The following is a 25,601-nucleotide window of genomic DNA, read 5'->3' on the forward strand; positions in this document are numbered from 1 at the left end:
ATCTCAACCAGAATGATGGCTCTAGGTCGGACATAATCACAACCATACAAATAGATACAAACATTATATTAGCTACCTCTTAACCTATTCAGTCTGGGAACTCGTGCTGAGTCATTTCAGATTTCTTTGGCTATTCAAAAATAGCAGATCTAGTGCCGCGCTATGAGCTTGTAGATCTGCTGTTTTTGAAAAATGTTGTGCAAATCTTTGAATGTATATATTTTTTAAGCCTTAAAACATTTGTAAAACATTTTTGCTCCAGGGACCTCCAGAAGCAAAGATTTGAGTTACAACTGTTTTCAAAAATAGCAGATCTACAAGCTCATAGCTTCTGCACTCAGTGCCGCGCTATGAGCTTGTATATCTGCTATTTTTGAATAGCCCAAAGTATAAAATAATGGTTATATAGCTCAAATTTAAAATGACACAGATGCGTTCCCGGTATTGAATGGGTTAAATCACTTATTGATATTTTTTTTGTATGGCATTTATTGTATTAAAAGTTACTGATTTGTTACATGGACATTACTGTCCAGTGAAGCGAGTATAAACCACTTAAAGCCCTATTTTATTCTTCTTTTATGCAATGTCTCACGACGAAAACGGCAGATCTGCAAGTGAGCTTGTAGATCTAGTATCTTTTGCAATTTTTAAAAATGTTGGCCTATATATTGACATGCCCAAAAGAGGGATGCCAGGTTTGAACGTGGGTTAATAAATAGGATTCTAGGTAAGATTCACAGACACACGCACACACATGCCACATGCAGACACACACGGAAACATTTAAATTGTTTTATTTACATCCACAATGCAGGCTAGATGCCAATGTACTATTAAGTACTCTAGTTACTCATTACCTTCACATACCCGCCTGCTTGGTAGGAGATTTTTGAAAATAAGTAACACACATTATACAGTCTCCCAGCAGTCACCCATGCATGCAGAGTCTTAAGCCTGTATATTTGTGCTAATACCGAGTTCATCTTTGTCCAGACATGCAACGTTCTTTTCTAATGCCTATTTGGGGGGGGAAGTGCCTTTGCAATACACACTGCTTGTCATGTTAAGATGAGGGGGATGTTTGAGTCCTCTTGTCAAAACAGACAGACTGAGGGCCCAGTAGTGCAGTAATCCTGACTCATAATGCTTTTGTATTTTTGTATTTATGTATTTTTAATCCAAAACATTCCCTTTCTCAGGAATGATGCTAGTCGGGGAACGATGCGAGTTGGAAATGCATGCCCCGCCCAGTTGTGCAATACTGGCTGTACCCGTTGTCATAGTACCATTGTACCAGTCTGTCTTGTCTGTGTCGCTTTTATGCCCATATATGGAGTTCTGTGTCAGGAATGCCCAAATATGGAGTGTATATATATATATATATATGTGTATATGTGTATATGTATATATGTGTGTGTGTGTGTGTGTGTGTGTGTGTGTGTGTGTGTGTGTGTGTGTGTGTGTGTGTGTGTGTGTGTGTGTGTGTGTGTGTGTGTGTGTGTGTGTGTGTGTGTGTGTGTGTGTGTGTGTGTGTGTGTGTGTGTGTGTGTGTGTGTGTGTGTGTGTGTGTGTGTGTGTGTGTGTGTGTGTGTGTGTGTGTGTGTGTATATATGTATAAAATCACACCCAGTGTGAAGTGGGCGGTGTGGTCATCACAGTGGTCATCATAGTGATGGAAGCTCACTTTAAAAAAAAATGATTTTTTGAAGTGCATAATCCTATTTATAGGTTATTAATGTCATCATGTGTCTCGCTAGCCAATCACAGTGCTGAATAGAGTCAGCCAATAGAGTCAGCCAATCACACTACAGCTAGGGGTGTACTAATGAGTTAATCACAGTACAGCTAATGAGGTGTCCCAACCCCACTTATAGGGGCGGCTACACCGCCCAAAAATGTGTATATATATGTATATGGGGAATTGAAGAATTATTAATATTTTTGGGAGATCCGCTAATCCGACCAACTACCTGGTTTGACCTGGCTCCTCCTGGCCGTGTGGCCCCCGCACCGAGGCCCCCAACTGCTCCTGATGAGCAGGTTTGTGCTTTGCATTGGTTTCCTCTGCCGTCGGTGTGTGAAGTTGTGTATGGATGGTGTGAATGTAATGCACTCATTGTAAAGCGTTTTGGAGAAAGGCACCATATTACATTCACCAGGCATTTACCACCACACACATTTGTATGTACCACATTAATTACATTTTGAGATGGGGGTCGGCGGCTATCTCAGGTCTTAATGGATTAACCACTGCGGTTTGAAGCACCGCAGCCTAGTCAGATTCACAAGCCTTCCTGCACCATGGCTGTTGCCGAGTAGCCACTGATTTGTAGAATGTGGAGGTTGCTGATGGCCCAGCACAGCTGCTGGGTCTTGGTTGCACTCACATGGACTACCATGGCTCAGGAATTCTTATCATGCTAACGCAAATGGACACAAAGGAGTGCATAGTGTTCTAGGGGTGCAACAGTTAATCGATTTAACCGATTATTGAAAAACAATCGATTATTTGATATAATTCTCGATCCCATGTCATTATAGGCGAAAAGCTTTAAAAAATATATAAATAAAGAACCAATAGCGAAGATAGCACAACATAAAATAATGCTTAAGTGGTGAATTGAGTTGTTATATAAAATAACATTTAAAAATGCTTCTTGATTATTGGATGAATCCAAAAAGTCATTGATCAAATCAAACTTTATTCATACGCGACGTTTAAAACGACTAAAGATAATAAAATAAATAAGAACGCTCACATATGGTTAAAAGCCAGGGAAAAGAAGTGGGTTTTTAAAGTAGGGATTTAAAAACGTCAATGCCGGGAAGGAGCAGGGTGTTCCAGAGCCTGGGGGCAGCAGCAAAAGCGTGGTCACCCCTGCATTTTTGTCTGGTTTTGGGAACAACCAGCAACAGCATGTCAGCAGACCTCAGAGATCTGACTGGGGTATAGTATAGAGGTGCAATTGTTCAGAAAGATAAATTGGTGCCAGTGATGTAATAACAAATAAAATAAACTTTTACATTATTTCTAAAATTAACAGGGAGCCAATGAAGAGCGGCTAGAACTGGGGTGTGGTCACGATTTCCTTTTGTGCTAGTGAGGAGGTGGGCAGCTGCGTTCTGAACCAGCTGCAGACGCCTAAGTGATGCCTGATCAATGCCAGTATACAAAGAATTGCAATAATGTATTCTAGAACAGTGGTTCTCAAAGTGGGGTCCGGGCACCCCCCGGGGTCCTTGAGGGAGTTCCAGGGGGTCCCCAGCTAAATTATAGTAGGAACCAAATGGACCCTTATGGGTCTGTAACTCAGAGAGTGTACAAATGGATTGGTTCCATTTGTACACTCTCAGAGTTAAATTAACATTGATTTTACAATTTGAGTCCCAGAAATGCTATTAAATGGGAAATTCTCTTATGGGGGTCCCTAGCTTATCTTTTCAAATGGGGGGCCGCGGGCTAATAAGTGTAAATTTGGGGGTCCTTGACATGAAACAGTTTGAGAACCACTATTCTAGAAAATATAAAATATAATAATCACTAAGAAAATAATCAAAAGTTGAAGCCCTATGGTATACGCATCAAAGAACACACTCATGTACACGTGTGCATGCATTGCATACAAACCACACTATTTGCTTCTCTCTTATTACCCCTTCCACTTTCATATACTGTTATGTTAACATGTCACATATGTCTCTTATCTTGCTCTTTCTCACGTCCATGTGCACGCAGGCTTTCTCTTGCACGTCGGAAGTTGAGGGGCGGATATGTGGGACACGATGGGTTGATGGGTCAGGGGGGTGGTCAGATGAAAAGCATTGGTTCCACCTATGGAGATCGGCTGGACGGACCTGCTCTGTATACTAATGCACGCGTAGCGACTTTCAAGCTGGCGTCGCGATTTTGGGGCACGTTATTATAGGCAAACATTTCCGAAAATGTAAAGAAATTGCAAACTTACAAATCTACATGCTCACAACTTGCATTGGCATTGATAAAAACCACCGCTGTATGTTGAAGTGTAAACTCTCAGTCAGCGAGGTGGCAGTTTATTATGAGAGGACGGACACACCCCTGTAGTTGAAGGGTTGCTGGTTCGTTTCCCACTACCATAGTCATGCCCAAGTGCCATTTAGCAAGCCTAACTCTTCCCTAACTATTCATGCAAATTGCAAACTATTAGCTGATGCCTGCAGTCTTATTTTCTACACCAGCTTCAGTCCAGTTTGTTAGATAATAGATTAATTCAGTTTTAATGGAGACTGCTTGTTAGGATTCTTTTATTTGACTATATTCGTTGTTGATAGGTCTTACTTCCCACCTTGATTAAACCTTTAAAATGTAATGTTAGCAGTGAACCTTTTCTGTCATCTCCCAGATTGAATGAATTGGTTCTTGCCCTGAGTCATGGTCTTATTATGTTAAAATAGATACTGGTCTTGTATGGCAGGCCCATCTCCATGCTCGCTATGGACTCAGGGGGTAAGAGCTTAAGAAGGACAGCCCCATAATGAAGACATCTCCCCGACAGACAGCTTGTAACTATTGGCTACAGTGCTGAAATCCGGCCTGTGGGCCTGGAATTTGTGCATGCCCATATTTCACCTCCAGGAATGTGAAGGGATAGTAGGTGTGACCCAAGGAACCCAAGCTCACTGGAGATTGTAGTTGTCCATAACTCCCCACTGAATGTTTCGCATGCGCACACACACACACACACACACACACACACACACACACACACACACACACACACACACACACACACACACACACACACACGTGGGAAATTCACACCAGCCACTGGCCTAGTGCTGGCTGAGGCTCCACACCAAATCGCACATTCTTTTCTGAACTTTGAGCTGGATGTGAAAACATTTGTCCTCATTCACACGCACACAATGACACGTAACATACGCAGTTATACTAATGTGTTTATTTTTATTTCAGTACTTTAGTGCACCAATGATCTGCCTCTCTCTCTCTTTCTCTCTCTCTCTCTGTCCGCATGTCTCCCAACCATTTGATAATGACAGCAGAGTCTTCTAGTTGCCCTCCATTTAAACTTGTAGTTTAAACAGACCTGTCCCATTCCAGCGTTTACTAGCTGCTTGTAAGAGACGTGATCCCCTGTAAATCACACGTCGTTACCACTAAAACTAATATATCTCAACACACCTGGGGCGAAGGCTCGCTTAAATGCTTGTCACTACAAGGGCTACGCATTTAATCAGGTACGTTGTGGTGTTTTTTGTTTCCAACAATTAATAATCATAGAATATTTATATATGATATATGAGCAATACACTAAGACAATATACCAAGACCACCTGCTGTACCTGCTAATATAATAACATGTACTGTATAATAATCAAAACTTGGACTAAAATAGTGTGGTTCTACAAATTATTGACAATATTGACTTTCTATATATTTTGCTGACAATAATGTTCAGCAAAATTGCTTTAATCCATTCGATTAAGGCCCAATCCTGGATTGTTCTGTACATATAACTTAGGGTTATAGTCACATACATACTTAAATAGTTAGATTTGTAGATGGAAAATGTTTTATTTGGAACTTAAAGGGATACTTCACTTTCACATAAAATAAACATTTAAAAAATATATTAAAAATAAATGAAAAAAATCATGGAAAATTCATGGCCCCCTCACGCATTAGAGTGTCCTACTAATGTGTGAGGGGGCCTTTATTTTGCCATAACTTCTTTGATTTTTTTTAAATATTTTTTTTTAATGTTTATTTTATGTGAAAGTGAAGTATCCCTTTAATAACCCCATCATAAATCAAAATATAGGTCTGTTTTACTACAATGTTATACAGCATAAACAAACCTATTAAAACCCCAAAATATAGACACTACAGTTGCTAACAAAAATGGTCAATCTCTGAGTCAATCACAGTCCTAATCTCCCCATATATTTTGGGGGGGGGGGGGGGTTTGGTGGAGGTTTGTTTATATTTTGATTATGATTTTGACATTCGTGGCATCTCTGCTTTAATAGAGTGGATAGGAAGAAAAGGTAGTTCTATGCCGGGGGAGACATGCACCATTAGGTAGGATTCAATCTCGGCTGCAGTCTGCACAATGAGACACCCTGTGATACAACAAACCACACAACAAGCCTTACATGGACCTGCTTTTTTTCTGGTTAGCTATTGTCTGTGTGTATTTAGAATTGTAACTCCTAGAGTATTTATACTCGTAGACTTTTATGATCTGTCTATTGAAATACAGGCTGCTAATATAGTTCTAATTCATACACAGGCCTGTTTGTTTGACTGTCTTCTGGTCCAACTATTACGCTCATATATTTTCAACTGCGGCTACTGCACCCACAGCCTATTAAGATTTTATTGTCTGTACATAAATGCAGGCCTATTAAATTACTCTTATTTCAAACTTTGTGCTTATTTATTGAAGCATTGCTGTTCCTCTTAACCATGAGACTTATATATGTTTTTGTTCCCTAGCCCTCGGAGCCAATTTAGTCTTTATTTTGTAGATAGTTCACAGTTCTCAGCAATATTATCACTATTATATTAAAAAATATGTATTTTTGTCTTGAGAATGACAAAACCTTGCTTTACTGTAGGTCTCTTGTTAGCTGTTACCTTTCTTGCCTAAGCTCTTTGTTGTCACATAATATATTCAGATGGGTGTCCGTGGCCAAATACATTATATTCATTTGGGGGTCCTTGACATGAAAGAGTTTGAGAGCCACTGTCCTAGTGCATTGGTTCGCAAAGTGGGGTCCGGGGACCCCCAGGGGTCCTTGGGGGGGGGGGGGGGTACCAGGGGGTCCCCAGCAAAATGTGTTAATATGGCGTCACAATCATTTGAACCACTTTAGCCTTTTATACCAAAAATAGAAGATCTACAAGCTCGTAGCGCCGCACCGAGTGCCGCGCTACGAGTTTGTAGATCTGCTATTTTTGAAAGATTTAGATTTTTTTTTGTAAATCTTTCAATATATATAATTTTAAAGCGAACATTTGTAACTCCAACCTTTGCTTCTGGGGGGTCCCTGGAACTAAATATTTTCAGATGGGGTCCGCGGCCAAATACAAATCATTTTGGAGGTCCTTCGCATGAAAAGGTTTGAGAAACACAGTCCTAGTGGACTCTCACACACTCCACAAAACTGTGTTGCCATCATCATCATCCTCACACGAACCCAAATGATAGATAATAACCTCCTACATCAATTCATGGCATCTACTTGTAGGACTTTCTGTTGCCATGTTTCACTCATCCCCCAGGGTTCAAACATACTTTGTTGCTGTCTGGGCAGAAACCTTGTATCTCCATATTAACATTTTTGTTATGTTTCTTTCGTAAATGAATGCCCTACTTTGCTGTGCTATTAGTGTCACGCAAAAGTTGCAAAAATAGCACATCTACAAGCTCACAGCGCGTGACGCGTTGTGAGCTTGTAGATGTGCTATTTTGACAACTTTTGAATACTTTCAAGTGAAAGCGCTTATGTCTGTTTGTTGGTTTTATGAATATCAAACCAATGAAAAGTATTAACTAGAGCTTGTGACTAAATAATAACTTAAAGTTTCTGAAAAGTAACCGTCTTGGACATACACGGTTTCCGTCCGACACAGCGACGACTTGTTCCTGTGATGTAAGTTGGAGTTGGATGTGTTCCCTCTGCGCTTGGGCCCATTTCATGGCTTGGTCGGGTCTGTAATTGTGTGCAGCGTTGCAGCGAGGCACTAATCAGGGCAAGCCAGGGGCCGGGGCAGCCCTGACGGTTGACAGTAATTGCTCCTGCCTCAACTCGAAGGCCCCCGTTCCCCTAAAATATCTTGCCTCGGCCGTCTGTTAGCAGTTTACCCCCTCGGCTGTGACCCCGCTCACCTCTTAACCCCCCCTCCTGCACAAAAAAAGCACGCCGACGTGTGCAGTGTGTGTGTGTGTGTGTGCGCTCACACGCACACGCATGCTAGGACGCTTGGATTTTGTTTTGCACGGAGAGAAGCGCACGTACGTTCGACCCTTATCGGGCACGCAGAAAGATCCATGTGTGGTGTCACTCACACATCATGCTGTAATTAGTCCGTGGTATTTTCTGTAAAAACAAACAAGCACATTGATGCACGGATCGGAAGGTCGTTCCCAATATCCCATCCCATCCTATCCACACACACACGTTAAATACAAACATGGTCAACTGGAACTTACACTCATACAACTTTGCTTTGGAAGTCTTACGCATCTTGCCTTATACACACACACACATGCACTCACGCACACACACATACACTGCGCACCTTCTCTCTCTCTCTCTCTCTCTCTCTCTCTCTCTCTGTCTCTCTTTCTCTCTCTTTCTCTCTCTTTCTCTCTCTCTCTCTCTCTCTCTCTCTCTCTCTCTCTCTCTCTCTCTCTCTCTCTTCTCTCTCTCTCTCTCTCTCTCTCTCTCTCTGCTGTCAGCACACTGCTGAGTGAGCAGCCTGCAGGCTGTGTTTACCTTATTAATTAGCTCAGTGATCCAGAAACGCTCTCCCTCTGGTAAATAGAAAAACACTGAGAGGCTACCCAGGGCCCAGAGAGAGAGAGAAGGAAAGAGTAGGGGATGAGAGAGAGTGAGAAGTTGAGTGAGTGGAAGGAGATAAAGGGGGGAGCCAGAGGAGGGGAAGAGAGGGAGAGAAAGTCAGGGAGAGAGAGAGAGAGAGGACATTGTAAGTTTGCTTTAGAGGGGTCCAGTGCAGAACTGATCTCAGACCAGGGGAGGAAATGTGAGGCGGTGGGCTGTCATCCTGCTCAATTTAAAGTCTGTGTGATCATCAGTCAACACCCCCCCCCTGTCTCTGCAACTACCCCCTCTACACTTCCCTTCCTCGTGTGTGTGTGTGTGTGTGTGTGTGTGTGTGTGTGTGTGTGTGTGTGTGTGTGTGTGTGTGTGTGTGTGTGTGTGTGTGTGTGTGTGTGTGTGTGTGTGTGTGTGTGTGTGTGTGTGTGTGTGTGTGTGTGTGTGTGTGTGTGTGTGTGTGTGTGTGTGTGTGTGCTACACACCCTCAACTGTGTACTGTATATCTAAGACATTGCATTCAAATGTTTTTGTCTGTTATTATTCTATAGTTTTGAGTTTTTTTCCATATATGTTTGTGTACTTGCAAGTCTGTGGAAGCTTTGATATGTGCGTGCAGTGTGTTCTATGTAAGTGTGTGTGTGTTTACATACATGTGTGTATTTATGTACTCAATGTCCTTGTTTTGTTGCCAAAAAGTTCGCAAACAAAGGTTGCTCTTCTTAGCTCTGTAACGCCGTCTTGAGTCAATGATCTAAAGCCGTGGAAAGAAATATGAACACAAAGCCTCTTGAGGTTTTGTACAGGAACAGAATTGATTTAGATGACATTATGTATAAAACCTCTCCGAGGGGGAGTAGCTTCTCTGAAATAACAGCAGACTGACCTGCGCCGTAAATCCAGGCTTAGGCTACACGACGGCTAACTCAGGTAATCCATCCATCTTCACGGATTTTTTGGCTTGAGATTTATTCACGGATTGGAATGTCGCCGCAGACCCAAAAACCCCAAAACAGACCTTCAGTAGACGGACAGATAGGTCTGAGGGAGGCCTCAGGAATCCCTTCCAACCAGTTCCAATGGCTCCACTGCAACGTCAGCTTGGACCCTATCTCTGTGCTGAATTCCGCAGTTCGAGGTCCATACATGGAAAACCGACGGAGAACAGAGCACAAAGTAACAGCCATAAATTACCAATACAGATTTTTTTTCTCCCCCTTGGCTAATAATGTTAATCTAGAGAAAGGGTTGGGCCCAATGTGGTTTTCATTAGCTGTTGTTGGTTTGAATCAGGCAAAGAGTCACTTTCATATGATGAATCATTACTTACGGGGGAATTCAGTCAAAAGAAAGAAGAAGAAAAGAACTCTGTTATTACTATAATGAATAGTTTAATCAGCATTTGACTGCATGAACAGAACAACCCTCTCTAACAGCAAGAATAGAGGCAGGGACTCGTAACAACCTCATGTGAACAAGCTATAATACTTATTTTTAACGTTTGTTTTTTTAAAGCAATCCTGCTATATTGGACAGCACTGTGGCGAGAGACCAGAGTACAAATGACACACAACAAAATGTCTTGAGCCAGATTCAAGACTACAGATACATTGTGATTTAGTGGTCAGAGCTGACTCAGTCCTCAGGCCGTTCCTACCAGCTGAACTTTACAGAGTGGATGTACTGTTGTGATAATGAATTTGTCACCTATTAAGTTGATCTATCTTTCTCGTTTGAAGTTGCTGGCTTGCTATGACGTCCCCTTCCCCTCCTCGTGTTTGTGTGCATGTGTGTGTGTACATATACTACGAGTGTTTTCTCGACCTGTGCCACTCGACATCTGGCCGTTGTGTTAACGTGTCCGGCGAAGCTTTAAAAAAGGGATTTACTGCCTCCCTCAAAAACATACCCTGTGGAGGGGGGAAAAAACTTTCCAACCAATGGCCCTTGTTCATTTGTGCTTTTCGGGTTACCACGGCAGCCACTAATTATAGCATTCTGCGAATTTGAGTTTTAAAGGGGAAAAAAAAGGGGCGCATGAAAACATAACGACCTCTCTGGCCCTTGTTGTTCATGTTGCTACTGTCACGAAAAGCTCAAATGTCCTCTGCGCTTGTGCCCTGACCGGCTGCGGCGCATGGCGGCCTCTGAGGTCACTTCCTGTTTGGTTTTGGGTTTCCTCATTGATAATTTAAGACCTGATGTGGTCCGATTATATTGGTGGTGGATTTGTCCAGTGTATCCCTGTTTTCATTATGACCGTACATCGCAGGCAGTGAGCTGATGCTCTTATCCAGGATGAATTAAGCATCTTTCTTGTTTTCAGACATACAAATTGTGTGTGTGACTTAGCCTCTTAAACCCTCTGGACTTAGTAAACTGGACCTTAGTTGGCTTGGTACTTGGACCACTTTTTTTCCTGTCTACACCAAATCTCTTCACCAAACATAGCCGATCTACAAGCTCACAACACGTCAAATTATGTTCCCCCTAGAATATGGATGCTGGGGTTCAAGAGGTTACAATTTGGAGCTTATGGCTTTTGTGCAGGAAGACTAGGCAGTTTTTGATGAAGACACCCCCCCACCATTGTCACCCCCTCCTCCTTCCACACCAGCTTGTATCTCTTATCTCCGGCGGCCCTGCTGTGATCCGGGGGCCATATCTGATTCCCCTTTCTTCCTCTCTTCCCCCATCTTGGTGGGGCATTCCGGACGCTCCCCTGCTGCTCTGGAGAGGATATGATGAGAAGACCAGACCAGTCCAGAGCAGCTGAAAGCCTCATAGGAGTGTGTGTGTGTGTGTGTGTGTGTGTGTGTGTGTGTGTGTGTGTGTGTGTGTGTGTGTGTGTGTGTGTGTGTGTGTGTGTGTGTGTGTGTGTGTGTGTGTGTGTGTGTGTGTGTGTGTGTGTGTGCAGCTGAATGCAAAAGTAATTGTATGAATGTGAATCTGTTTAGAAAAAATTCAATCATTTTCCTCATATTGATATTTGTGTTCAATTCTTATTTTAAACTAGGGCTTAGTAAAAAGAAACATCTCGGGGGCAATATGGTGATATTTTTCTCATGTTTAGTAAGCGCAGCATTAACAACCACTACTATGCGGAAGGAGCTTGCTGGTTGGTCGGTCAGGGAGTCACAGGGACCTATCAGAAGGCGATGTTTCTGAAAAGTGCACGCACGTCCCTCTGCATCAAGTCCCGTTTTGGTTTGGCAGCGCTCAACGTTTCATCCCAAGCTCAAGCCATCCCTCGATGTGCCTGTGTTGTAGTGTGTGCGCACACCCAGGTGTCTGTGTGTGACTTGTGTATGTACTGTATGCAAACACATGAAAGTTTGCCTGCCTGACTCAACTGATTAGAAACGGGGGCAGAGGAGTTGGTTTCAGTGCTGCCTGTTTTCTCCTACGCAAGGTGTGTACTGCTGCAGGGGACAAAATCAAACAACTAGACCCTCACCCCCACCTCCACTAAATCAGCTCATGAAAAAAAAAAAACATGTTCTCACTCGTCCTCCCCACAGATGCTGGGGAGAATCTGTTTTTGATTGGCTGTTGCTTTGATTTCCAAATGTATGATTTATTTGCCAATTTTTTTGTTTTTCAGCCCTGCAAGGCCCTTTCGATTCCCCAAAAGGTAAGACCTGCCAAAAAGCCTTTTCTTTCCACTTGAATTTATGGGTTGGAAAGCTCCATCCTCCTCCTTGCATTCTATCTGTCTTTATCTTCATCTCATTCTCCCCCTCTCTCTCTCTCACACACACCCACATACACACACACATACACACACACACACACACATACATACGCACGCACGCACGCGCACACACACACACACACACACACACACACACACACACACACACACTCTCATCAATTAGTTGAGTTATAACAGGTTCCTTTTACAGTACACATGTTGTTCTGTGCTATTTTACTTGTCTACCATGTTGACATTGTATGAATGTATTTATTATTGATTCGATTTTTCTAATCGCACACAGACACACACACATACACACACACACACACACCATTGCTCTTTCCTGCCTCTGTTTCGTCTCTCTTCCTGTCTTTTTTCTCTTCTCCTCTCTTGCTCGTTCCAATGCTTTCCCGTCATCTATCCATCATGGAGCTGTCACTCCCCAGCACTGAGTCATCACAGTAGTTGATTTGAGTTCTCTCCCTCTCTGTACCTGCTCTCTGTTAACCATCTATATGCTCCATGTTAACCTCTGCCCTACTCACCCCAGGACCGCATAATCAATCATCAATCACAATCAGTGACTGTAATGTCATATTGTTCTGTTTAGTTTCCACAATAGAGTGTTACTCTGTAGCACTAAAACCTGGAAGTGAGTTCACAAGAGGTTCCCTAGCCAGATTTCCAGTGTTTTTTTCCGCCCATATGGTTTTTAATTTATGCAAAAAATGTATGTTAACAAAAAACCAAGAAAGTTTCACCTCTTGTTCTATCAACATAAATTACACCAGTAACTCTCTCAGCCTTCAGTTTTGAATGTTTGTGTTGTGTTTATTTTCTTGATTTCTTAATTAATTAAAACAAAATAATTATAAAAATAAATCCATTGGAAATCTGCTGTGGGATATTTATTTTTGACAATTTAGAGACATTTCATTCCGGATAGATTTAAACATGTGTGTAAAGATGTTAATAAAACAAATTCAACAAAGTGCAACAAACATTTTTGCTCCACATTGTTAAAGCTGAAGGAATTCCGATGATTCATTACATTTAGCGAAGTCATGCAATGAATAAGCGTTCATATGCTTAAACCTGATAACTGCTGACACATCCATAGGGTGATTATCATACATTTATATTTCCCATATTAGGAAACCTTCGAACCATCTGTGAACACAAGTGGTCTTTATTTTCCAGCTGACGTGTAGATTGACTAACTTCTCCTCCTCCGTTCCACAGCTATGCAGAGCTGATAGCCGATTGGCCGGTGGTGGTGCTGGGCGTGTGCACGGTGCTCATCGTGATATGTGCCCTGGTGGGGATCCTTGTGCCGGACCTGCCAGACTTTTCTGACCCCCTGCTGGTGAGTCCGCTTCCTGTCCCTCTAAATACACGGCGGGTGGGAGGAGCCGTAAGCCTGATTTATATGCTCCCCGGCGCACGGCACCGAATAGCCGACCTACAAGCTCACAGTGCGCTGTGGATGTGCTGCGGTGTGAGCTTGTAGGTCTGCTATTTTTGACGTGGGACAGATGAATCAGGCTATAGTGTGTATATGGGGCGGCCATAGCTGAGTGGTTAGTGAGCCCGCCTAGGGAGCCAGAGGCCCTGGTTGCCCCAGGTACGATTCCAGGCCACGCCAGCATATGTGTCGATGAAATGAAATTTGTCCCTGAGCAAGACTCTTAACCCCTAATTGCTCACAGGCCCTCATTGGAAACAAGCCCGCAAGGACTTTCATGAACGTCCTGTTAAAAGGAATTATCCTTATCCTTATCCTTATAGTGGTTAATAGTGGTTACAGTAACTGTCATTTATTCACACATTTCTTCATGTATTCACACACAGACGCAAATTAGCTGCATAGCTAACTCTGGCTTTTGTTTGTTAAGTTCTAGAATGAGTTGAACACACCACTTTATTCACTTAAAACGTATCCTTAGTTGAACTGGCTCTATTTTAGGCCCCCTCCTGTTTTCGCTCTACTCTAATATTTTGGCCTAAAATAGATGATCTACACGCTCACAACGTGCGGCATCGCTTTGCAAAGCATTGTGAACTTGTAGATCTGATAATTTTGCCGAATAGGAAGGCTAGGGTTGATGTGGTTAACTGAACTTGTGGCTACTGTATGAGACTGATTGGATATTCCACAAAAGACAAACGATTGACAACCGATTCTCTCACTTTTCCTCTCCAGGGATTCGAGCCACGGGGGACAGCCATAGGCCAGCGGCTGGTCACATGGAACAACATGATTAAGAACACTGGCTACAAAGCTACCCTGGCCAACTACCCCTTCAAATATGCAGACGAGCAGGCCAAGAGGTAACTACATTATTTCACTCACTTTTCTGCTTCTCCTAAAACTAGAAACTGAAGCAGTTAGCCAGTTAGTCCAGTTGGCCGGTCAAATAACCCCATTAACCCATTCAATCCGGGAACGCGTCTACAAATGTCTTCTAAATCCTAACAGTTTTCTGAAAACCGCTATAATATCGGTGGTTCTCAAACCTTTTCATGTCAAGGACCCCCAAAATGATATGTATTTGGCCGCGGACCCCCATCTGAAAATATTCTGTTCCAGGGAACAAAATATATATATTCAAAGCGGCTATTTGTTTTTCAAAACAAATAGCAGATCTACAAGCTCATACAAGATTTTTAAAAACTTTTCAAAAATACAAGCTTGCAGTGTGGCAGTTCGTGCCGCGCTGCGATCTTGTACATATGCTATTTTTTAATAGCCCAACGCAACAATGTAGAATTACACGGTTGCTTTCCCGGTTTTAACGGGATAATGGGAGTCACAGGTATTACTGCGGTGGGTAATTCACAATGCCTCATTGTGAATCAGTTCATTTGAAATCGGGCATCCTATTGTGATACAAGAAGCACAAGGTGCATTGATTGGAAACCCTCGGGGCAGGAAGGACCGGCCTTAGAGAGAGGAGTGATGAGAGCGAAGGGAGGTGGGGTGGGTGAATAGTGCTGACAGACACAGAGAAATGTTTCAATCCCTCCTGACAGATGAGAGAAACAAGAGGAGATGTGTCTATCCACGGGTCATCTTCTGTCAGCGGTCATTTGGGGGAAAAGTCTCTTCAATTATCAACAACGCGAGACGGAGATGTGTCTGTCCCTCCGTCTCTCTCGGTCTGTCTGTCTGTCCTATCTGTTATAGTTTTTCTGCCTGTTTTTATTCCTCTGCATATATGTCAAGATGGAAAATGATATATTATCAAAAAGATGTTCGGACGCCATCCGAAGTCGAGGCACAAGGCCTTGTAGACTGGAACGGGTATGTCTGTAATGTCTTAATGTTATATCTATTATGTCTGTCGCCTCAAAAGGTACCGTAGCCCAGTCAGAGCTCAGGCCGCTATAGGCACGACATCACAAAACAGAACTCTGTCCATTCATATACTAGGGCATTAACGAATAGTGATTTATGGTATTCGAATTATTCGACCCAAAAGTATTCGAATAGTCGATTATTCGGTTTGATTATAAAAAAATAAAAAAATAATTTTTTTTTTTTTTTTTTTTTTTTTTTCAATGGCATTGATGACTTGACTCAAGGAATGCGAGTTGACGTCACACCAGAGCTCACAGCTGCGTGTCTGCTCTAGAAAAGCCACAAAAAAAAAAATCTTTTTTTTTTTTTTCGAATAGTCGAATAGTGGTGTGATAGTCGAATAGTCGGTTTGATATTCGAATATTCGACTATTCTGTGAATGCCCTATCATATACCAAGACAACATTAATATAGTCTGCATAAGCAAATGCCTGGTGATGTGAATACTCATGAAGAGTGTGAAAGTTCATAGCTCAAAATCCATGCAGGTTAAAAAGGAAAATTCAGCAAAACTCTTAGTTCACGTGAAGTACTTTCATACTTATAGGTGATGTATTTATACAGAACGCTGTTTCCATTTGGCCAAATGAGGCGTAAACTGAACACCACATTATAATCTATGCAGTTTTGTTGCTAAACGGCACGTGCTGTCGCACTTAATAACTTACTATCTAGTATCTACAGTTCAATATTGGCCACACCGTTATTAGGCTCTTGTTTACTTCTGCCTGTCTTTGAGTCTGTGCGTGTCTCATGTCTCCTGGTGTCATTGCAGCCCTACATGTCTGTCTGCAGAGGTAATTGTGTGCTTACGTGTGTAACATGTACGAGGGGCCTCTGTCCTCTGTCAGCCCCTCAGTCTGTCCCTCTGACAGTCACACGATTACACTGACTTCCTGTGTCTAGGACAGGACATGCACTCACACATCCCCTAACACGCGTGCAAACGTACACACGCATGAGCTGTCTACACCATAATCCTCTCTCCTTCACAAATACAGACACACACGCACAGACGCATGTGCGCGCGCACACACAAGCACATTCATAAGCAGTAATCAGTGCTGCTTTCTTATCAGTGAGCAGCCTTGGACATCTCAGTCGCAACGTCTGTGTAGCTCAAAGTGCTTTAAAGCAGGGGTCTTCAACAGGGGGTCCTCAGGGTTAATACAGGGGGGCCGCCAAATCTTTTTGTGATATATATATATATATATATATATATATATATATATTTATTTTTTTAAGTATTCATAACACAGTGGTCACTACATCAGTCGAAGTGACTCCTTTGCAGCAGCTCACATGTTCACAATTTCAGTACCATGGCTTATTTGTCTGTCTGTCTGCTGTCAACAGTCACCAAGAGGACAGATGGACTGAGGATCACTTCGACAGAGACAAGCGACAAGCTGAGTGGGACTTCAGCAAAGAGAGCTTCTGTGATGCACCAGGTATGGCTGTTAAGTATATATACATACAGTATATACCTGTATACATGTATGTATGTACATACATACAGTGTACACACATACAGTATATACCTGTCTACATGTATGTACATACAGACAGTGTACACAACGGCTACACCTGAGAGGTTCTGGTTAAAAATATACGTGAATCTTGTTAATCGCTGGCAACAAGAGCAGTAATACACGAGACTGCATGATATAGCTATTAAACCACTGCTATAGGCATTTAAGGCACTCCGCTTCATGTTGTGCCAACAAACCCCTGAGCTGTGATATAATGACAATATACCATGGCCTGGAATGAGTTATTACTTTTATTATTATTTTATTGCTTTTATTTTATTGCTAACCCTTTTTAAATGGTTACCAAATGTGGCAGCATGAAAATTGTGCTCAGATCCCAATTAAAACTGTTTTAATAACATTTTTCTTAATAGTAATGGTTGCTATGCAACATTTTCATTTAGTTCATCAGTCTCATCTTTGTGCAGCTCTGCCTGTCATTCATTGCTACTGTGATATTGGCATTGTGATATTGGCATAGAAGACTCACACAGGTTTAATTAACACACCCCTTTGACGCCGTCAAAGCATTTGACGGTTCATTTTGTTTGCTTAACAGTGTTCGCTTAGTTTAGTTTTCTTTCGAGTTCATGAAATTCTTTCCGCAGCCCTGCATGTCGTCCTTTTAAGGTGGATATTTTCCCAGAGACAGGAATTGATCGAACCATTCCTCCATAGTTAAGCCTACATGGAGGCCTAAGTTCACCTTAATGTTGTCATGTTGTTGATTTCACCTTGACCTGTAGTTTGTAGTCTAATGTTTTTTTTCTCAGCCATCGAGTGATATAGAATTGTACAAAGACTTCATAGCCATGGTATATGGTTATTATACCAACCGATCAGATTGCATGATTTGACCAAACTGTTTTACAATGACACATGCCACAGCCTAGAGGTATAGATAGAGGTGACATTTACTAAATGCAACTGTTTGTTTGTTTGTTTGTTTGTTTGTGAAGGAGATAGATACTCCAGACTGGTCTTCGCATCCGCAGAGGGGAAGAACCTTTGGAGTATACAAGCCATCAAATCCATGTGCAATATGGACAACAACAGGGTAAGACACAACCCAGCCCACTGTTTTATATACTGTGTGTGTGTGTGTGTGTGTGTGTGTGTGTGTGTGTGTGTGTGTGTGTGTGTGTGTGTGTGTGTGTGTGTGTGTGTGTGTGTGTGTGTGTGTGTGTGTGTGTGTGTGTGTGTGTGTGTGTGTGTGTGTGTGTGTGTGTGTGTGTGTGTGTGGGTGGGTGTTATTTGCATTTGTTTATGTGCTAAATGTGTGATTTTGAGACCTGGTTTACCATACAATGAGTGAATGGAATCATTGCTTTTGGTTTATCGATTACAGAGCATAGAAGCAACAGATAATATTTAGACTTATATCATGCACATGCTACAACCCAAGGTAATACTAGCTAGTTCAGCATCACTTTAAGGCTATTCGATTATTATTTATGAGAACAAATACAAATTAAAATACAAATACGCATGAGCTATTTTAAAACTCAAATGTATTAATTTCTGAATGTGGAAGGAAGACATAGAAAGCATTGTATTCATTGCATTGCATTCATGAATTAATTTGTGAATTCTTAATCTGCTTCCATATGGATTTACATTTACATCTCTGTTTTTAGATTTCTTTGGCTATTCAAAGATCATGAAAATGTGTGCAAATCTTTGAATATATATTTTTTAAAGCAAACATTTGTAAAATGTTTTGTTCCAGGGACCCCCAGAAGCAAAGATTTGAGTTCCAAATGTTCGCTTAAAAAAAAAAATATATATATATATATATTTGCACAAATGTTCACGATTTTTAAAAAATAGCAGATTTACAAGCTGGTATATCTGCTATTTTTTGATATCCAAATAAATCTTAAAATGACACGGATGCGTTCCCGGTCTTAATGGGTTAACTTAATGTGTCATATTTCCCCTCTCTCTCTCTCAGGTGCGCTCTCACCGAGACTACTGGGACCTGTGTCAGCGGACCAGCGACGCCTCCTGCTGCCCCAGCTGGACGCTGGGCAACTACATCGCCATCCTCACCAACCGGTCGTCCTGCCAGAAGATCACCGAGCGCGACGTCTCGCACACGCTGAAGATCCTGCGCTCGTGCGCCAAGTACTACCACAACGGCACGCTGGGGCCCGACTGCTGGGACAAGACCACGCGGCGCAAGGACCAGCTCAAGTGCGCCAACGTGCCGCGGAAGTGCACCAAGTACAACGCCGTCTACCAGATCCTCCACTTCCTGGTGGACAAGGACTTCCTCAGCACCAAGAGCATGGAGTTCCCTCCGCCCGTGCTCACGTACAGCATGCTGTTCTCCCCGACGGAGAAAGGCGAGTCCATGATGAACATCTACCTGGACAACTTTGAGAACTGGAACGCCTCGGACGGCGTCACCGCCGTGACGGGCATCGAGTTCGGGATCAAGCACAACCTGTTCCAGGACTACCTCCTCACGGACACGGTGTACCCGGCCATCGCCATCGTCATCGTCCTGCTGGTGATGTGCGTGTACACGCGCTCCATCTTCATCACGCTGATGACCATGATCGCCATCGTCAGCTCGCTCAACGTCTCCTACTTCCTGTACCGCGTGGTCTTCAACTTCGAGTTCTTCCCCTTCATGAACCTGACGGCGCTCATCATCCTGGTGGGCATCGGGGCGGACGACGCCTTCGTGCTCTGCGACGTGTGGAACTACACCAAGTTCGACAAGCCCCACGCCGAGCTGTCGGAGACGGTGAGCATCACGCTGCAGCACGCCGCCCTCTCCATGTTCGTCACCAGCTTCACCACGGCCGCCGCCTTCTACGCCAACTACGTCAGCAACATCACCGCCATCCGGTGCTTCGGCGTCTACGCCGGCACGGCCATCCTGGTCAACTACATCCTCATGGTGACGTGGCTGCCCGCCGTGGTGGTGCTCCACGAGCGCTACCTGCCCAACCTCCTGACCTGCACGAAGCCACCGCAGCAGCAGAGCCGAGGCTGCTGCACCCGGACCTTCTGGGCCGGGATTTGCCAGAAGGCCAACAAGTGCCTGTTCACGGCGTCGGAGGCGTCGAGGATCTTCTTCGAGAAGGTGCTGCCCTGCGTCGTCATCAAGCTGCGCTACCTCTGGCTCTTCTGGTTCCTGGCCATCACGGTGGGCGGGGCCTACGTGGTGTGCATCAACCCCAAGATGAAGCTGCCGTCGCTGGAGCTGGCCGAGTTCCAGGTGTTCCGCGCCTCGCACCCGTTCGAGCGCTACGACGCCGAGTTCAAGAAGCTGTTCATGTTCGAGCGGGTCCACCACGGCGAGGACCTCCACATGCCCATCACCATCATCTGGGGGGTGATCCCCGTGGACAACGGTGACCCCCTGAACCCCAAGAACAAGGGGAAGCTGGTGTTGGACGGCAGCTTCAACATCGCCAGCCCGGCCTCCCAGCTCTGGATCCTCAACTTCTGCCAAAAGCTGAGGAACCAAAGCTTCATATTCCAGTCGGACGAGCAGGACTTCACCAGCTGTTTCATAGAGACCTTCAAACAGGTCAGTGTTTTTGGTAGCTTTTTTGTTAGCAATAATACCTGAGAGACCATCAAAGGTAGGCTTACAGGAAGCAGAATAGTTCATAACAGTATGATATTGGGAACGTTTTATATCAGATCCATAAAATTACAAAACCATATTAAACGATGTTTCACGATTAAAAAAAAAGAAATGCAGATCTACAAGCTCATAGCACGGCACTCTGTGCCGCGCTATGAGCTTGTATATCTGCTATTTTTGAATAGCCAAAGAAATCTAAAATGACACAGATGCGTTCCCGGTCATAAATGTACAGTACTATAACATGGGTCTTCAACAGGGGGTCCGAGAACCCTAGGGGGTCCTCTAGAGTTACTATAGAGGGGCCGCCAAATCTTTGTGATGTGAGTATCCCCTAGTGTTCCTGGACCCCCTTTTGAAGAGTCATGTTATAGTGTATACTGTACATGCCTATTAATGTGTAGTAGGCACACTGTAGAGGGAAAAAAGAGCAGACCAAGTACAGAGCCAAATGTCAAGTTTACAAAGTATTGTGGGTTTTAATAGATTAGATGTTTTTATTATCCACAAGGGAAAATCGTTTTGCTCGGGTCAATGCATACATACAGACAAGACAATACATAAATATACACCACAATTAAAACACCCAGCAAAGTACTGTAAAAGGTAAAATTCTAACCTTTTAACCTTACTCTATCCTAACCAGTGGATGGAGAACCAGGACTGCGAGGAAGCCTCTGTCTACCCGTGCTGCAGTCAGTCCACCTTCCCCTACAAGCAGGAGGTTTTTGAGCTGTGCATCAAGAGAGCCATCATGGAGCTGGACAGAAGCACCAGCTACCATCTGGACAGCAAGACGCCCGGGCCTCGCTTTGACATCAACGACACCATCAGGGCCATCGTCTTGGAGTTCCAGAGCACCTACCTCTTCACGCTAGCCTATGAGAAGATGTTCCAGTTCTATCGCGAGGTACGGTCTGCTTGTGTTTTGGCATTATAATGTAGAACGTGGCATGGTTTTCTTCTCTACACGTCCAAGAGCTGTCAAAGCTATTTGCACATTTAGCCAACATCTCCTGTCTGTCAATTCCAAACCTTTTCATGGCTGCCTTGGGTTTGTCAAACTTTGTGTAGTTCAAGCATACAGTGTGCTTTTTCTTTGTTGGGGCTCCTTTAGGGACAATAAAGTAATAATGATATTAATAATAGTAATGATAACTATAATATAACTTCGTTTATATAGCACTATTCTAAACAAATTTGCAAAGTGCTTCACATTGAATCCTGAACCTCAGCTGGAGACGTTATGACTCTTGTTATATGTTATAACTGTGCCTGTATTTCAGGTAGACTCCTGGATCACCGAGGAGCTCGTGCACGCCCCGCCAGGCCTCAGCCACGGCTGGTTCATCAGCAACCTGGAGTTTTACGACCTCCAGGACAGCCTGTCGGACGGCACGCTTGTCGCCATGGCGCTGTCCGTGGCCGTGGCCTTCAGCGTCATGCTCCTCACCACCTGGAACGTCATCATCAGCCTCTACGCCATCCTCTCCATCGCCGGCACCATCTTCGTCACCGTGGGCTCCCTGGTCCTGCTGGGCTGGGAGCTCAACGTGTTGGAGTCCGTCACCATCTCCGTGGCGGTGGGGCTGTCCGTGGACTTCGCCGTGCACTACGGCGTGGCGTACCGACTGGCCCCGGAGCCCGACCGCGAGGGCAAGGTGGTGTTCTCCCTCAGCCGCATGGGCTCCGCCATCGCCATGGCGGCGCTGACCACCTTCGTGGCCGGGGCCATGATGATGCCGTCGACCGTGCTGGCGTACACCCAGCTGGGCACGTTCATGATGCTCATCATGTGCATCAGCTGGGCCTTCGCCACCTTCTTCTTCCAGTGCATGTGCCGCTGCCTGGGGCCTCAGGGCACCTGTGGCCAGATCCCTCTGCCCAAGAGGTTCCAGTGCCAGGCGTTCTCGGCGGGCACGGCCAAGGTCCCCTCTTCGGCCCCGGGAAAGAGCTCCGGGCTGGGCAAGTACCAGCTGGACAGCCGGGGGGGTGTGGAGGTGGAGCACTATGAGCTGGAGCCTCTGGCGTCCGGCCACGGAAACGAGGAGAAACCCGCAGAGGAGCAGGAGGCGTGCACTCAGCTTTATAATGGAATAGCTTCTCACCACGCCTCCGTTCCTTATTCACAGATCCCTTATAAGGGTAACGCTGAGTCTGGGAGAGCAGGTCCCGAGAATGGGCTGGTAGCCACTCTGAGCACGCCTTCCAGGTGTCACTATTCACAAAACACCAATTGCAACAGTGGAGACCGCCCTCATCTGCCCCAGCCATGGATCCCACACCACTGCACCCATCACCCCCAGGACTCGCCTTCTTGCCCCACTACCCCTCAACTGTTCCCCATCTTGGCAAGTCAAACCAGTACACCAAACGCGGCCCTGTCGTCCACCACCATGGACCCAGCGTACACGAACATGGAGTGTCGTATGCACTACGTCCACTGTTCCCCTGCTCATTTCCACCACTGCACCCAGAGCAGGATGATGGCCGCCAGGCAGGGGGCCGCCCACAGCTGCCATCTCAGGAACTATTGTGTACACGGTGCAAGCCTACAGGCCGGCCCAGCCAGAGAGCAGAGATCGAATACCCCGAGTCCAACCCAAGACTCGGGTGGCCCGAGCCCTGGCCCCGTTGCAGACCTAGAATCTGTGGGGGAAGAGGAGAGTAATAAGACGGGGGTGAGGCCCTCCAGTCCCAGTCCACATGTAAGCAACTCGACTCAGACACAGCCTCAGACTCAGGGACCCTCCCCGTCCTCAGCAGCAGGAGCACACACAGCATGCAGCTGCCACGAAAGACAGAGAGGGGCGGACCTTGGTCGATGTTGTGGTAATAATCACGTGTCAGGTGTGGCCGACAAAATGGCAGCGCAAACGGACACCTGTCATAAAGTCCCTGGCAACCAGGAGAAGCCGGATAGTGTTCCCGTCACACGGGAGAGTCAAAGTGTCAAAAAATGCAAACAAAATAACTCAAAAAAGGAGGTGTCCTCCGCCTCTCCGAAAAAGCTAATCTGTTTTAACAGGACGTTGAAAGCAAAGTGCAATTCTGTCTCCGAGTTTAACGTGCCAAAAACTGAAGCCAACGTGCCTGCTCTTGCAATAAACACCAATCCCTCATCTGAGAGTTTATGTTGACCACAAACAGACATTCAAAAGAGAAAGTCTATCCATTAAAGGTAGTAGATATTGTCCAAAACAGTATGACATCATCAGCATGCAATATCCCTGTGGAATCTTGCAGTATTTGGGGATATCGATCATTGACCTCAAGTGCCTCAATATGTTTCATGAAGCATTATGGACCCACCAAATATGTTCTGTTTAAAGTGTGTTTTTGTTTTTTGTTTTTTTACAGTTTCCATTCATGTGCCAGATAATGTCTTTGATTTTACATGAAGAATTACTTGGGAATTGTAACTTATGTGACAGAAAACCTTAAGCCACACAATGCCAGACTATCTCACGAGTTGCTTGTGCCCTATTCTCCATTCCTCCTTCAACTGTTGAGAAATGAATATGCTCATTATATCTATCAGCTATTCATACATTTGAGACAAACCAAATGTAATCACCTCTGCCTCGGACTTTGTTTGCACATGCTTATTCTTTGCTGAAATGCAGCTGTTCAATTACAAAAACTAGTCAAACATCATTTTGCTTACATGTGTGTGTTTTGTAGTCACCGTACAAGTGATTGAGCTAGAAATATATACAAAATAAGTATATTATATGCCTTGCCTTGTCGCTGACTCAAGTTTCTATGGCCCACCTTAATGTTGTGTCAACTCAGCGACAGCAACTGTTACAGAAGAAGGTAAAAGCATACCTTGACTCACTGAACCAACTTGACTGCAGAGACGTTATCCTTACAAAGAAACCCAAATCTTTTGACTAGCATGATGGCATCATATCTACTTTAGCTACTGTACAAAACCAGAGCACCCTCAGGTGGAATCATTGAAAGGATCTCGTAATCCAGGCATGTTTCTTATTCGCCTCGCAAGATAGTCTGGCTAAAATGTAAGTCTTTCAATCAAAGACGCCATTGAGAAGTTTTGCTAAGTTAATACCCTGCTCATAAGGCAAGAGTCCACATCAGCGGTGAAATGTACAGTATCTATCGATGTGATATTGTGTCTCATACTTGATATATTGTTCCAGATACAGTCTCACAAATGCATAAACTATAATTAAAAATACAGCTTAAAAGTTGATTATAAGAAAACATTGCCTCAGTTTTATTTTTGTATTTGTGGGAGCTTTTTCCCATTTATGCCCGATTTATACTTGGTTGCGCATCGTCTCGTGAACCGAAGATAGATGATTTAAAAGCTCACAACGCGTCGGATATGTTGTGAGCTTGTCGATCGGCTATTTTCTGTATGTGACGCCGGTGCACAACTAAGTATAAATCAGTGTTTGCTGTAATGATCACCACATGTTCCAGGACCCCATAATGAGAGGTGTGTAACTGTATGATTAAAATGTATTTTTAAGTGATATTGTCGAGCTCATTTTTTTCTCATCCCATGCAACTGAAAACGGAGACAGGCAGGCACAGGCAGGCAAACGGATAGATGTACTATGCACACAGCAAGGGGATAAAATGAACACTATATGGGGCTCTATTCAAAGAGGGGGGCATAGCTTTAGAAATAACAAAGTGTACACCTGTTTCATTGTCTCATAGCTGCTGGCGCCACTGGTGCTAGCGCTACTGGCCTGGAGCCCAGAGTCTGTGTGATATGTACTGGTCTGGGCTGGCTATGGCCTCTGACATCATAGACCCATATAGACTTGATTCACAGGAATTATTAGGTTTTTTCTTTTT

General features: G+C 44.2%; 1 protein-coding gene across 6 annotated transcripts in view; it reads left to right on the forward strand.

The window, feature by feature from the left end:
• disp1 (dispatched homolog 1) overlaps window positions 1–25,272 on the forward strand; it is a 116,031-nt gene extending 90,759 nt beyond the window's left edge. For all 6 annotated transcript variants that reach the window (XM_080453061.1, XM_080453059.1, XM_080453060.1 and 3 more), the window contains 8 exons: window positions 12,173–12,202; window positions 13,508–13,631; window positions 14,469–14,596; window positions 16,983–17,077; window positions 18,118–18,215; window positions 19,113–20,705; window positions 21,412–21,675; window positions 22,052–25,272. In XM_080453061.1, the coding sequence (XP_080309187.1) occupies window positions 12,173–12,202; window positions 13,508–13,631; window positions 14,469–14,596; window positions 16,983–17,077; window positions 18,118–18,215; window positions 19,113–20,705; window positions 21,412–21,675; window positions 22,052–23,905 (4,186 nt within the window). In that variant the 3' untranslated portion in view covers window positions 23,906–25,272. The remainder of the gene's footprint in view (window positions 1–12,172; window positions 12,203–13,507; window positions 13,632–14,468; window positions 14,597–16,982; window positions 17,078–18,117; window positions 18,216–19,112; window positions 20,706–21,411; window positions 21,676–22,051) is intronic.
• The last annotated feature ends 329 nt before the right edge of the window (window positions 25,273–25,601 follow it).

This window comes from Gymnoscopelus braueri (assembly GCF_963280865.1).
Source record: "Gymnoscopelus braueri genome assembly, chromosome: 16".
Lineage (NCBI taxonomy): Eukaryota > Metazoa > Chordata > Actinopteri > Myctophiformes > Myctophidae > Gymnoscopelus > Gymnoscopelus braueri.